At 41.4% G+C, this 14,194-nt stretch overlaps 1 protein-coding gene across 1 annotated transcript in view; it reads right to left on the bottom strand.

The window, feature by feature from the left end:
- The window catches only part of cdk19 (cyclin dependent kinase 19), a 38,429-nt gene extending 24,829 nt beyond the window's left edge, over positions 1 to 13,600 (bottom strand). Inside the window, exons 1-2 of the mRNA XM_022737921.1 lie at positions 13,374 to 13,600; positions 9,837 to 9,912 (exon numbers count right to left, since the gene is read on the bottom strand). Coding sequence (XP_022593642.1) covers positions 9,837 to 9,912; positions 13,374 to 13,501 — 204 coding nt within the window. The 5' untranslated portion in view covers positions 13,502 to 13,600. The remainder of the gene's footprint in view (positions 1 to 9,836; positions 9,913 to 13,373) is intronic.
- Between the last annotated feature and the right edge of the window lie 594 nt (positions 13,601 to 14,194).

Raw genomic sequence — 14,194 nt, 5'->3', positions numbered from 1 at the left:
GCTAACCTTCGCACAGTGTTATGTAAATTGGGCACTGTTGTAAACTTAAATACTTCTGCTACCGATCAAATAAAAGTCTGGGCATCGTCCCCATTGCACCCGTTTCCACACGTTTACGGTGCAACAACCAGTCTAGGTCACATCTCATATCTCAGTGCACATCAGACTGGCAGGAGAATGAGGTTTCATGTGCAAGAAAAGCCCAGAGGAAAAACAACGCTGCCCCGGATCCTCCCGCTCCTGAGGACTGATTAATGACGTTCCTCATGCGGCTGGCGAGCAGCGGGTCGATAAATCCACCACAGGCCGCTCTGAGCTGGGCTCTGCCTGCCACTGGTTAGAAACAAACACTGCAGCTCTGTCTGCACGCCAAGCCTTTTCCCTCCAGGACGAACAAAGTGACGGCCACTGGCTCAGTGAGACATTCAGCCCGGCAGCTGCAGCCATTTGGTGTTATTTACAGACGTGCGCTGCTGACTCGGCCGTGTCTCTGATAGACTGCATGAGCCGAGGACGAGCTGCGAGCAGGAGGACGCATCAGATCAGGAGCAGATCACACAAAGAAACACTGTCTGTAGTTACATGCGTCTCACTGCAACAACAGCTGAGAGACGTGTAATATACTGTATATGTCACATATAAGAGGATATATTATTATCACATACACACGTCCTCTGGATACATGAAGATATAACAGTCAAATTTATTTGTATATTTACATACATATACAACAAAAACACACGTATTAAAATTCTACATGCCATTAAATTTAAACACATATGTTTATCTCTTATATTTACATATATAATATCAATATCTATTGACGACCGGCTTTGGGAAGGATACATGGGATACATAGGAACATATGTCTACAGTGTAGGAATACATACATCAACATACATAGTGATATGGGTATTTAAAAGAATGAACTCTTCTGTTGAACTGACAGCAATATATCAGCTCTGATTCAGTCCCTGGCAACCACGTGTTTGAGCTTTTCGACCTCCACCCTCAACAAATACAACTCAAATATGTTCCTGTTTGCACAGCGATCAGGATGCTGAGGAAGAATGGCCGACCGGGCCAGAAAACACCGTGGAGACTGATGCAGAAAAGATGAAGCGTCGTCTGAGAGCCGGAGAGTGATTTTACGTTTTACGACTTGTGAGGTGAAAGGAGCGTTCAGCCGATTTATAACTGTATAATTTTCATTATCACTGAGGGAGAGACTTATCTTCAGCTAAATAACATCCTTCAGTTTCCTGAGCCGGAGGGTTTGGTACTGTTTCTGCCCACATGTGCCGCTGTGGCAGAGAGGAAAGAGAATATTTATGAGGTCGGGACATTTCGCTAAACAAAAGCCATTGTGACCGACGGGGAGAACAAGACTCGTTTCATGGGAATAATGAAAGTCACGAACAATGTTTCAACTCACAAAGGTCAGACTTAATGAACAGATGTGAAGCCGCTGCAGGTGTGTGAATGGACTTAATAATAATAATGATTAAACCACCGGAGGATTTCTCCCTCTTCATGATGAGCGGAGACCCATGAAATGAGGCAGTTACTTCACGTTGTTTTCCTTTAACAGAATCAGATTGTGGTGAAATTATATCGAGTTATTCAAGGACAGCGTTAGGGTCATAATGGATACAGGCCCGACATCATGACTACGAGGGAGATTATCTTGCGTCTTCAGTTTGTCGTTTTTACATTTGGATTAGTTGAGTCTGGATCTCTTAAAGAACATCAACTGTTTTGTTTTTTACACTTGATGTATGGACGAGACCTTGGCCTTTCAGGTTGTAGTGGTCGCACCTCAAGACTTTACAACCTTTAATTAATGATTATCATCTGTAGAATACTATGGATATGATTATAAAATGACAGAAAACTGTAAAAAAGAAGAAGTGAAAGCATTTTCTACAAGTTTAATCTACAATAATATAAAAGAGAAAAGCAACAAATCTTCATAACTGAGAAGCTTTTAACCTTGGGAAACATGTTTCACTGGATAATGCACTTTACATCACAGCACAACTCATTTCTCCAATCATAAAGGAGAATTACCAACATTAACATGGACATACTGCAAAACCAAAAGAACACAATGCAGCCAAACCAACCTCTCTCCACCCTTCCCGCCTCAGCTCGGCTGCATGTGGCACGCCATTTGCTGAACTGCACAGTTTGCTAAACGAAGTGAGGTGGTGGTTTGGAAGACACAAAGGCTCCTTTGTTCTGCCCGGCGAGTCGAGAAGATTTTTTTTTTTTTTCAAGTGAGACCAACTTCTGTTGGATGTAACGTCCAGGAGACGAGCAAGGTGAGGCATAAGGAACATAAGGAAAAGAGATGTGATAAAACATAACGTTCAAAACCACTAAGTAATCCTCTTTCCCTCAGTCACTAAAGCCATATTCAGACTGACATCGGCACTACTTGAAAATGTGGATCAATGTCCTCGTATGATAATCTGCTGCAGTGTTTCAGTGTCTTCAGACTGATGGTTCTATAACTCAGGGTTAGTACTGAAGCAATCCTCAGGATCGGTTCTGCTGTAGAGACTGACCTGACTAAGCTGATTGAGTATTGGCTTAATGTCAACAATCCACATTAAACACAGTTCACTGTTCAGGCTCTGACATCCATCAACCCTGTCCTGACTGAGAGCAGCGGGGAGCTGTGGTGCAGCTGCAGGAGGAAAAACATTCATTCTTCTTTATCGCTCAGCTAAATAAATGGCATAAAAGGTTTTGATTTTCTGAAATTACAACGCCCTAAACATCATCCGATGGCAACGTTTGCCCAGACAGTAAAATGAAACTTCACACATGCCTGGGTCCTCGGCCCAAGTCTGGCCCATATACTTCCACATCTGGGCAGATTCTGGCTGTAATCCTCCTGTATTAACTGACAGCCGGAAGATTTTCTGTGTGCGCACCTAGAGTTGGTCCAGATGTGGAAGTAGCACCTGACAATCGTACTGTATATGGGCCAGATTCCGGTGTGCTGAAAATGTTCAAATAGTAAAATAACTTTCACCAAGTTTTACCATCAAAACCACAAATAAATAATGAGCAGCACTTTTTGTTTGTATTTAAATACTGAAATCAAACAGTACCAACACATGTTTGTCACGGAGGAGGACAAGGGACCAACTGCTGTATGCCCACTCTGTTAACAACACACTGTAAACACACCTGTCACCTGCTGTTAAACCACACCACAGCTACACTGCGCTCAGCGATGAAAGAGTGAAGCTGCAGCCCCCAAATAAGTTTCAAAAACACACAATCACAGATCGAAGCGTCTCACACAGAGGCGCTGACACTTTCACAGGAGCACCAACCTATGAAGCTATGAGACGTGACGGAGCTGTTCTAAAAAAAAAAAAACAGTTATACCGGTTATATACTTGGTGTGAAAAGGTTTTAGAAGCTGAAGAATCTCCAGAGCAGCGCTGTCACTGACCTTCCGCCATGTTTTGACTGACACATAACAAACCCACATTGCTTACCGCGCATTTGTGTCAAATTAACCACAGTAATTAACCACCGTGATAGAGATAATTCAAATTTAAACTGTAACACTATCGTCTGGCATTTCTACCATGATACAGCGTGAAAGCGGTTTCATCTCTACTCCTGATCAGTGCAAACACAAACACAAGACGAACAAAATGACATAAACAGAAGAACTTAAACTTCACTTAAAAAGAAAATTGCACGTAAAAAGAATATTGCACTTAAAATGTAATAAATACTTTAAAAGAAATAGAAAAGTGTTTTGCTGGGTGAGCCATAATTTTCAGTGAATATTAAAATAGAGCTGTGATTGCCGAGGGAAAGAAAATATATCTTATTGATATTCCTAATGTTGTATTTGGCGGTTGTTTAGTTGACTTTGGTGAATGTGTAAGTCAATGTTCAATAAGTCAGTCTTGTTAGCGACTGTGTCACTGACTCAGTGCCAGCATGAGTCACTTTAGTTTCCACAGATCAGGCCGATGATACCCTGAGCTGGATCAGTGTGTCCCTCTCTACAAACTGGACTTTCTTGGATCGTGTTACGATTGAGAGCCAAATAAAATTATTTATACCGATCAGACACTTTTGAGCACACGCATTAGCTCATGTCTTCTTTGCACTGTCCTTGAACTGAACTGAATCACACACAGAGAGAAAGACAACGGCCAATGACAAAACACTGAAGAATGACACACACACACACACAAACGCAACATTAGAAAGTTTCATTCCCCTTTTCACACCAGTGTTTCACTATGTTTGGTCAGAAGATTCATTTCTTCATGTTTCTACAGAGACAAGACAGCGGTAGATAAGGACTATTTGTTGGCATTCATCCCTTTTTCTAAGGAAACAAAAGTAAAAATTCCCGAGCGATGCATCTGCTTTCCCCAGGAGACAACATCATGATGTGGTTTGATAACTCTGGAGAAAACACAACCTCTTCTTATTTTCAGATTCCCTGCAGGGCGGATATATATTAGGATGGAAAGATGCAGGAGCTTTAGAAAGGAACAATTGTTCTTTCAAACCTGAAAAGACGAAGCAAATCAACCGTGTTGCTTTAACCACTGAGCTCCTCTGCTCGTGCGAGTAACGTGACACTGAGCAGGAGCTCTGTGAAGCCTAATCTTCAGCTCAATGAACGTCACAGTTGAACCCGGGACAATACCTGTAGCTGCTCAACCTACACAAAACATATATGTGAGATCTGCGGAGACCTGAAGTGTCAAATAACACAATGCTGCAGCAGAAGCAGCAACAACAACAACTGGAGTCTCCGCGGCCGTGACTCACGCCCTCCGCCCTGTTTGGCAGAGAAGCTGCTGCTCAGGACCGGAGGGAGAAGTTGGTAGAAGCAGGGAATCCGACACCGGCCTGGACGCAGACACTGACAGACTGTCAGAGAGGGAAAACAGAGAGAGGGAAACAGACCTGCTCCACCAAACAGTCAAAAGAGACACAGGAACTAAACGGCTTTTCACAAACCTAGTAAAATGGTTTTAAATTGGTTTGTCCGGATTTCACCGAACCTTCTGCACAAACATCCTTTCAGCTTGACGAACGCCACCTGCGCCGCCCACACAAATCACACGGCTTCTTTCTTCACCACCTCTGTCGAAGTCTCAGGTCACAATCTCCCCTCTTCCCGATTTACAGCGGTGAATAATGGCCGGAACGTTATGATGTCACAGTGAAGTTGACCTTTGACCTTTTGGATATGAAACATCATCACTTCATCGTTTTATCCTGTTAGACATTTGTGTGAAATCGCAGGTCTCTTTCTCAGTCTCTCGTTTTCCTCTGTTCTTGTGAACAGAACCAGGAAGTGTTCTCGCTCCGCCCGTTTTATCGAGATTTATCAAGTCAGTGAACTATCCCAGAATGCATTTCACACCAAAAAGGCAACAACAGCAGAGATTCAGACCCAGGCTCAAAGCTTAAAACAGTTTTCCCTACAACTGTTATTATATCACTTCCTTACATTTTGATGTTTTTTCCATTAAGATTTCAAAAACTGTCAGTTTATCCAAATTGGATAAACTTTGGATTTGGAAATTTGCTCGGGTGTTTTCGGAGCTGCGAGGTCCGTCCTGCTGTCACAGCTCGCTGACTCAGCGAGCGCCATCGCCCCGGTAGAAAAAGTGTTGTCTCTGCAGCCCTTCGGTCAGTCACTGGTGTTTGATTTATGATAAAAATGAAGATGGAATTTGATCCGACTTTAAATAATATTTGTCGCTGCTCGTTTAATCTGAGAAGACGAAGCTAAAAATACATGATTTGTTTTGACAGTTTAACGACAGCTCCGCCTCTGTGAGTACAAATGTACCACCACATGTCAATACAAATAAATATAAATGAAAGTGCTTCATATTAAATTTCATTATATTTTTTATGTATATTACAGATTGGATATGAAGCGTAGACCAGAAGTCCAGTTCTGAGCGTCTGCCGTATTCACGCTGCTGCGACAGCCTGCGTGACAATGATGAAAATACAGTCATCAAAAAGCCACTCAAATAATTTTATCTATAATTCTATATTTTCTATAATATATATAATTTGAAAAATGTTAACTTTAAAACATAACTGAGGCCAGTGATGACCAGTCATAGTTTATCTACATGAAGGACAACAAATGAGTAAAGTCACAAATATTTACTTATTTAACTATTTTATTTCAGCACTTATTTATTTATACTTATGTCATCTTCCATCCCTCTCAATCTGAACGAGACAACGTGCGTTCCCACCCTCTTCCTGACCTGAGTTAAATCCACCGTCACCGTCTCTATCAGGGATAACACGCTGCGTGTATCTACGCAGGATTTAACCTCGATTATCTTTCACTTACATCAAAGCGAAACACTTGAAATGTCTGTTGAGCAAAAAGTGTGAGCAGTGCACACAGGCCTGCAGCGTATCTGCAAGATCTACGCAATGCGTATGTGTGAGCAGCTTAGCAACACAAAGACAAACATTACAGTAAATTTAGAAAACTGGATTGACTACTCGTTGCGCGCATTGAGGATTATGTTGTTAAATCAACAACACTGAACACACTGTAAAACAACGTTACATCAAGAACTGTGTGAAAACCAAATGAAGGCCTTAAAGTTTAGGCTGGAATAATATTTTCTAACACAGTCATTGGTGTTAGGAAACATTGTTGATGGACATAGAAGTAGGACTCTGCAGCAATAAATCAAATACATAAGTTTCCAACCTGATCGCACGTAATTAAATATTTTTATTTATACAAATTTGTTTTTATTGTTGTTTAATGTCGTCTTAATGTTCTTTTTTAATGTATTTCCACGCCTCTGTGCCTTGTGTCTGATAAACTTGCCTTTTTACAACTGAAAACCCTGGACATCCACAATAAATCCTCCAACGTCTGAGGTGTTCGAGTATTTGAGTTTTCACCCGCTGACAAAAAAGCCCCATGTCGCTTTAAAAACCAGTCCAGTAGTTGATTACGGCTCAGCGTGAGGCAGCTGCAGGAAATGTTACAGAAGCATTAAATCCACACCAACAAAAGCCTTTACAACAAGGCAGCTCCTTCTCCAGCTTTGTTCCATGTCTGTGAAACAAACTGCCACAGCCGGTCAGAGCGGCAGGCTTTTACTCACAGAGCTGAAATAATTACACTGTATAATACTTTGTTTTAACGTCTCTTCACCCTCATCTGCAACCTCAATTCTTAAACTGAGTTTTGCTTTTTTTGGGTTTTTTTTTTTGCATCGCAGCTTCCAAGGTCAACAAGGTCAATGTACCTGACAAACGTAACTGAAAACGGTTGTGGAACCACTGACTTCCCAATAAAGCATTTACATGTTTGTTCTGTCAGAACAACAGAATAAGTACGAATTAGTGACTGAAACACGGCCCAAGTTCACGCATCAACTTTCAGAGCCATGAAGAAGAGCCTGTCCAATACGCCTGTCTTTCAAACTTTTCAACACCCGCTCCTCCGCCTGTCTCTAAACAGCGTGTTGTGGTATAATACGCCTACTGTTGTCGAACGATTGACAAATTGGCCCAAAAGATTGCGACGATGATATGAAAACAAAACGAAGGGCCGATTCATTGCAGTGCTTTTTCAAAGGAGCGCGGTCACGTTGAGCTGAAACCTCACCGAGCCAAAGTGTAAACAAAGGTTTTTATTACTAAAGCAGGTCTATATATACAGTATATATATATATATATATATATATTCTTGCTACGCGACAGTTGAATAATACGTAAGAATATTTTCCATAGACATATAATTATCTATTTTCAAATCTAAAACAGCGCCGGAGAACTTTAAGCCACGTTATAAGGTTGGCCCTGTTGTTGCGGTGCGGTCAGAAAGCCTCAGATTATCGGTGAACACTGACCCGGGCTCTTGACCTCTGCTTCATTTACTGGGCTGTGTTTACATTAAAAACGCTTCACAATCACGCCACAGATCTGCTGCACATGTCGATGTGATTGTCAGCGGAGCAGAGGAAGAACTACACAGAACTGAATGTTCTTCACTTTACTGAGAAACAATGCCAGTTCTCTTGGGGAAGCACTTTGAAGTGGTGGCAGCTGTACCCACCACATGTTGGCTGATATGTGATCAGTTTCGTGTCAGTAGCTGTGTCTCAGGCCTTTGCCCTCTTTTCTGCTGTTTGGCTGTAACGCTGAATATTCGGGGATCGGTTCCTCTATACCGTAACCGCTTTTTACTTCACATTACTGCCGATCGTTTCCAAAGCACACCACTGTGCCTGGTGTTTTTTCAGACACACACTGGTTTCTATTCTTCTCTGTACAGTGAGAAAATCATTTGCAGACCTGGGGCTTGGACGTGCAAAGTCACTGGTTTGCTGGTGACTGTGATTCTATCATTTTGTGACCGACGTCCTTTTTATATTTCTTTAAAAAAAATGACACTTTTCTCTGTGGAAAGTTTCAGGAAAACCCCCCCCTCCCTCTTTCCCTCCCTCCACTGCATTATCAAAAACAGGCTGAGGACGACTTGTGGCTTGTTGCTGGGATAAAGAGGAACTGTGAATATGCAACATGCTGTTGAATGTGGATGTAAATGTTAATGTGCAGCAAAAGGTCAAGAACATATACGACAAGAGGTTTGCTCATTACTGGGAGTGTTTGTACAGCGTCGCTGACAGTGTTTGCACCATATGGCTCGTACCCTCCCTCCAGGTGAACATGTTATAGTGGAAACCAGAGCCGCTTACATAACAGCACACCAGCCTGTCAAAGAGGCCACATTCTTCCTCTATCTGCAGCCTCAGAGAGGAGCGGCTGAGTGGCACGCTGACTGGCCCTCAGGCAGCACCACCCCCACCGCAAATACTACACACTCAACGCTGAGTGCTGGCTGGAAACCATGTGAAAGGTTGAGCCCGTCCAGCTCCTCTTATGGACAGTTCATAACAAAAACAAAACGTTGGAGCGGTACAGAGGTGCAGAGGAGAGGTGTCTAAATCCAGAGCGGTTTCAACTCACCTCATCAGAAAAGCATAAATAAGACTGATTTCATTTAGCTAGAAAATAGCGTCTGAACAGGATGAAAGAGAGAAAACCTTACGTGTGTTACTTGTAAACGCAGCACATTTGCATTAAAAGCAGGATATTGAGAATTTAAAGTGTTGTTCTAACGCTCTCTTTGTTTATTCTAATCTAATCACAGCGCAGAACGGCTAGATCTACTGTTCACGTCCACCATGAGTGGACAGTGAAGGGGAGAGCGGAGCCTTTAACACTCCTCAACTCAGCACTGAGCAAATAAACACAAAGACACACACACATTAGGAGAGATAAAGGACACAGAAGCCCATTTATCACAAGTGAATTGTCTCATCATCAGTTCACAAATCAAACTAACCTGTGTTTTCTTCCCACTGCCAAAGTCATCATCATCACCAGTGATTTAAAGGGCAAATGAGTGGATTTCAGCAGGTAGATACAATGCAAACCACACACCATCGAAAGGCCAGCTGAGCTCGAAATGTTTCGTGCAGGTCTAATGTTAAATAAATTCACTTTGACAGAGCCAGGCGAACTTTTCTCCTCATTTCCAGTCCTGATGCTAAGCTAAGCTAATCACTCCAGCTCTGGCCTCAGGACTGGACAGGGCCAGAACGTCAGGAACTGAACTGAAAGCGACTAAACTTGAAATATATTATTAAAAGAAATGAATGGGATTATTGCGGTTCATGAAACAGATATCTCAATGTAAAATAGCACATTTCACAAACTGATGAAACTGTTGCTGTTAGAATTAAACAGAAACACACAAACATGTAACTTACAGCAATTTCCCTGCAGGCGGACATCGATATTCCAGTGCCTTCTATTTGTTTCAGTGCATACTCCTTCTCATCTTTCCTGTGGAGACAAAAAACAGAAAACGGGAGCAACTTTACTTTTTGGGTTTAGACCATGAAAGCAGGATGTGTTTTGGGGAAGAACAGATGAACAACTGCAAGAGTCTGTTGCTTCCCTCCTGGCATTTGTCATTTGCCCTTGTGAATCACATTTGTGCATAAAAATCAGCTAATAAGTGAAACGTGACACTGTAGGGCTGAGCACGTTCAGCAGATAAATATTGATTATTTGAGTGTTCCAGTGTATGAAATCCAGCCTGAGCGCAGACCGGGTGGAGAAAATAAAGAGCTAAAAGGAAACATATTCTGCTTAAAACACTGCTAAAAAGGCTAATTAAAATATAAACACAGATCAAACACGTCCTCATGGTTCTAGGATCAAACCCACTTCAACCTAATTGGCATTGGAGATGGTCATGGATTAACTGGAGCTCTCCGGCTCACATCTCTAATGCTGACTGAGCTGCGCAGAGAGAATATAACATTTAATCTTTTCCTCGTGTGATTTTAGTCAAATTCACATAATAAAAGTTTATCCGTCTTAATGAGAAACACACAAATGACATGTAGATGTGGACAGTGACATCAAAGGTCACCAGTGTTTCCGTCTGAGGAGAGGAGCAGTTTAATGGAGAGGATCTTGGCAACAGGTCTGGGCGTGCACCGACACACCAACACGCCAACATCAGAAACTACCAACCAAACAATGATCACATCAAAGACAAAGACCACAGCTACTTACACACCCACACGTATGTTATTTAATAACAGAAAATTTCCATTAAATAAACTCATGAGTACTCATCAGAGAAAAGATAACGAAGGGCTCAAACTGTGTCATGAGACGCTCAGATTGAGGATATGTCGAATAAAATTGTTGTGTATTTGTTTGTTTTTTTGTCTCCTGTCTTCTTTTAAATTGCCTCCTGGGGACAAATAAAGTTTATCGAATTGAACTGAATTGAAATTAAGTTTATTTTTGGAAGGACAGAAACAGCCACAATATTACATGGTACAAACTGTAGTATCGGATCACAGTATTAAGAGGAGGCAAAAAGAAAAAAGAAAAATCTAATTTCTAGACCATAAAGTTCAGTTTTTATTCCTGGAGTAAATCCTGCTTTCCTTTTCAAACTCTTTTATTGTGAAAAGCTTTCCAGAAATGTATCTCACAGCTGATAAAATTGAACGACCTAAACTTGTGATGGATATTTGAGCTGAAGTACCAACTCTATTGGTAACGCCTCACTGCTCCGCTTACTGGAATACGCCTGTTTCACAGCATTCTGCCTAGCACTGGCAGGAAAAGCACAGGTGTAACTAATAACATCAATGTTGGCCGCATTCCTACTCACATAGTCACAGCTGAGAAAGACACCATGTTACCATCAATGCACTGGGCCATCACAAATTACTTAACCACAGTATCCTGGAGGCAAAGCATGACAGAGTAAATCATCACCACTACATCTATTCGTTTCTACAGCTGAATGTAGGAGCCAACACCTGCATGACTTCATTACCCTGCACAAGATCGACAACACTGATGAGGATGTTATCACCTCACAGCATTAAACAAGCTCTCAGGTGTTAACTGCTGCAGAGATAACTGCCTGTGACCTGCCTGTGTTCACCCTGTGACCTCCCATCGCATCCCTATTATCCAGCGTTGTAGAGGTGAACACAATAAGACACCGCCTGCAGCCTCGACTCAGCTGCCGCAACTCAGTGAATCAATGATGAGCGGAGGGAGGGCCTGTAGTGTTGATCCACTACCAGGTTCTTTTACCTTTAATGTTCCCTTACACAATATTCTATGTAAAACATGAGGCTGTAACTACACACAACCTCTTCAGTCACTCACATCTGACACATCTGGCTGATACCAGACCCCTGTAATAGTAATATTGTCATAGGCTTGTCTTTAAAAATGCTATAATTACAATTTTACCACAACAGTTACTCATGAGTATCATATATATATTGTTCTTGAACAATAACAGAATTTTATAACTTTTAAAGTTTATAACAACAGTAAAATCTTTCATATGAAACAGTCACATCCAGCCCGTGTTACACTACACTACACTCATTTCTTACTTTGTTTGAGCAGCAGGTAAAAAAAAGAAAAAGCAAAGACGTGCAACTTATAAAAGAGAGAGAAGAAAGTTTTCATGCTCTGTCCTCCTAAAAGCATTTCAGTCGTACTACTCAAATAAACAGGGAATTTGCCAGTTTGTGCAACAAATATTGACACTGCTGGTATAGTATTAAAACTTCCTGTTGCTGTTATATACACTGTATTCACACTTGCTTTTGATTGTAATATGATTTACAGCAACAGTGTAAAGGGCAAATTAGAAAAAGGTTAACTATTGACTGTGAGTATAAAACAGTTTGGCAGTGCACAGTGTTAAAAATGGGGGGAGCATGGGGTGATGAAGAAACAGTATTTAATGTGAATTAGTCACATCTGGTCATGTGTCACATCTGGCCCAGACCGATCCCTCTACCAATGCAACTTTTAATTATATTGTTCTTAAACAATAACAGAATTGTAAAACTTTGAGTTCATAACAACAGTAACACTTTTCATGTGAAACAGTCACATGCAGCCCATACGTGATCTCTGTTATAAGGTCATTATAAAGTATAGGCACCAAAATCTTCTTTCATTACACTCATTTCTTACTTTGCTTGAACAGCAGGTAAAAAAAAAGCAAAGACATACAACTTGTAACATAAAAGAGAGAAAAGAAACTTATATAACTCAAAATAAAAATTACACTCGAGTATTTTTGTGAACAGGGAATTTGCCAGTTTGTGCACCAAATATTGACACTGCTGTTAGGCTGTAGCGAAACACGAATGTGAGAACATCTGTCCATCTTCCTGTTGCTGTCATATACTCGGTATTCACTCTTGCTTTTGGTTGTAATATGCTTTACAGCGACGGTGGAAAGCGCAAAATTAGAAAAAGGTTCACTACTGACTGTATAAAAAGTATAAAAAGTTTGGCAGTGCAGTGTTAAAAAATGGGGGGAGCAGCTTGTCCACGAAAAGGCGCTGAAATGTCAGTACCGCGTGAAATGACGTTAGCAGTGTTCTCCGGTGCGTTTACTTGCAGTAAGAGTTAGCTATCGCCTCTGCCAACGTAAAGACTTCACAAAACATAAATAGCAACGCTGCTTTAGCGTGTTGTTTCGGGGGAGGGGGGGGGGGGTAGGTACGGTAGGGGGGGTGGGGGGGGAGTAGGGGGAGGAGGGAGAGGAGGAAGGGGGGGCCGTTGGTGAGTGAGTGAGTGCGTTACATGAAAACAAAAACACAGAAACACGGGTTAACGCTTCGGGGAGGTTCAAATCTAACGCCCCGTTTCACACACAACTCGGTCGTGTGCCGTGAAAATGCATCCGGTGCTCAGTTTAACGGCAGTATAAACAATAACGTTCACGGTTATCTTACCCGTCTTTGCGCTTAGCCTTATAAACGTGCCCGTAGGTGCCTCGACCCACTTTGCAACCTTCATATTCGAACAGATCTTCTACTCTCTCTCTCTCTGCCGCCAGCTTTGTTTTGAAGTCGTAATCCATTTTAACCCATAAATACGTCTTAATTTACAATAAAATAAAATATTAATTATTACATGCATTAATTAAATAATCTGGTCGTTTTATTCCCCCACCATTTCCTTGTTTGGGATTTTGGTCTGCTCCGCTTAATGTTCACTGGCTCGTTGACGTTTCTAATTGGCGCGCAGTGCTCGCTGGGTAGCGTAGTTCTTCCCGGCAGGCGCCGCGGTTTGCCTGCTCGAAAGCCGAGATGTAAGAAACTACAACCCGCGTTTCTCTCTGCGGTTTGTTGCACTTTGCGTACTCATGAACGCTCTTCAAAAAGGCAGGCATCCGTGGTTTGGATTTCATGGTGTACGGACGTTATAGTCTGTTTACATATTTAGAAATACTTTAATAATCTCCGAACCTGTCAGTGGCGGTAATTTTATAATTCCATGGCATACACCCCAATCATTATCAAGAAAGTATAACAAATACATTAGGTCCTCACATAAAAATATAAATAAAGGTTTCTCTAAAAATACTGTTGTCTTTTATTGTCATATAAGGTGTAAATAGACACCCAATTCAACTGCCCTCTTGACCCCTTCATTTGATGATGATGATGATTATTATTATTGTTATTATTATTATTATTATTATTATTATTATTATTAATAGTAGTAGTAGTAGTAGTAGTATTGTTTTTCAGTATGGAAATTTACAAGAGTA

This window comes from Seriola dumerili, unplaced genomic scaffold (genome assembly GCF_002260705.1).
Source record: "Seriola dumerili isolate Sdu_G_001 unplaced genomic scaffold, Sdu_1.0 BDQW01000025.1, whole genome shotgun sequence".
Lineage (NCBI taxonomy): Eukaryota > Metazoa > Chordata > Actinopteri > Carangiformes > Carangidae > Seriola > Seriola dumerili.
This window is presented reverse-complemented; position numbering and strand designations above follow the sequence as displayed.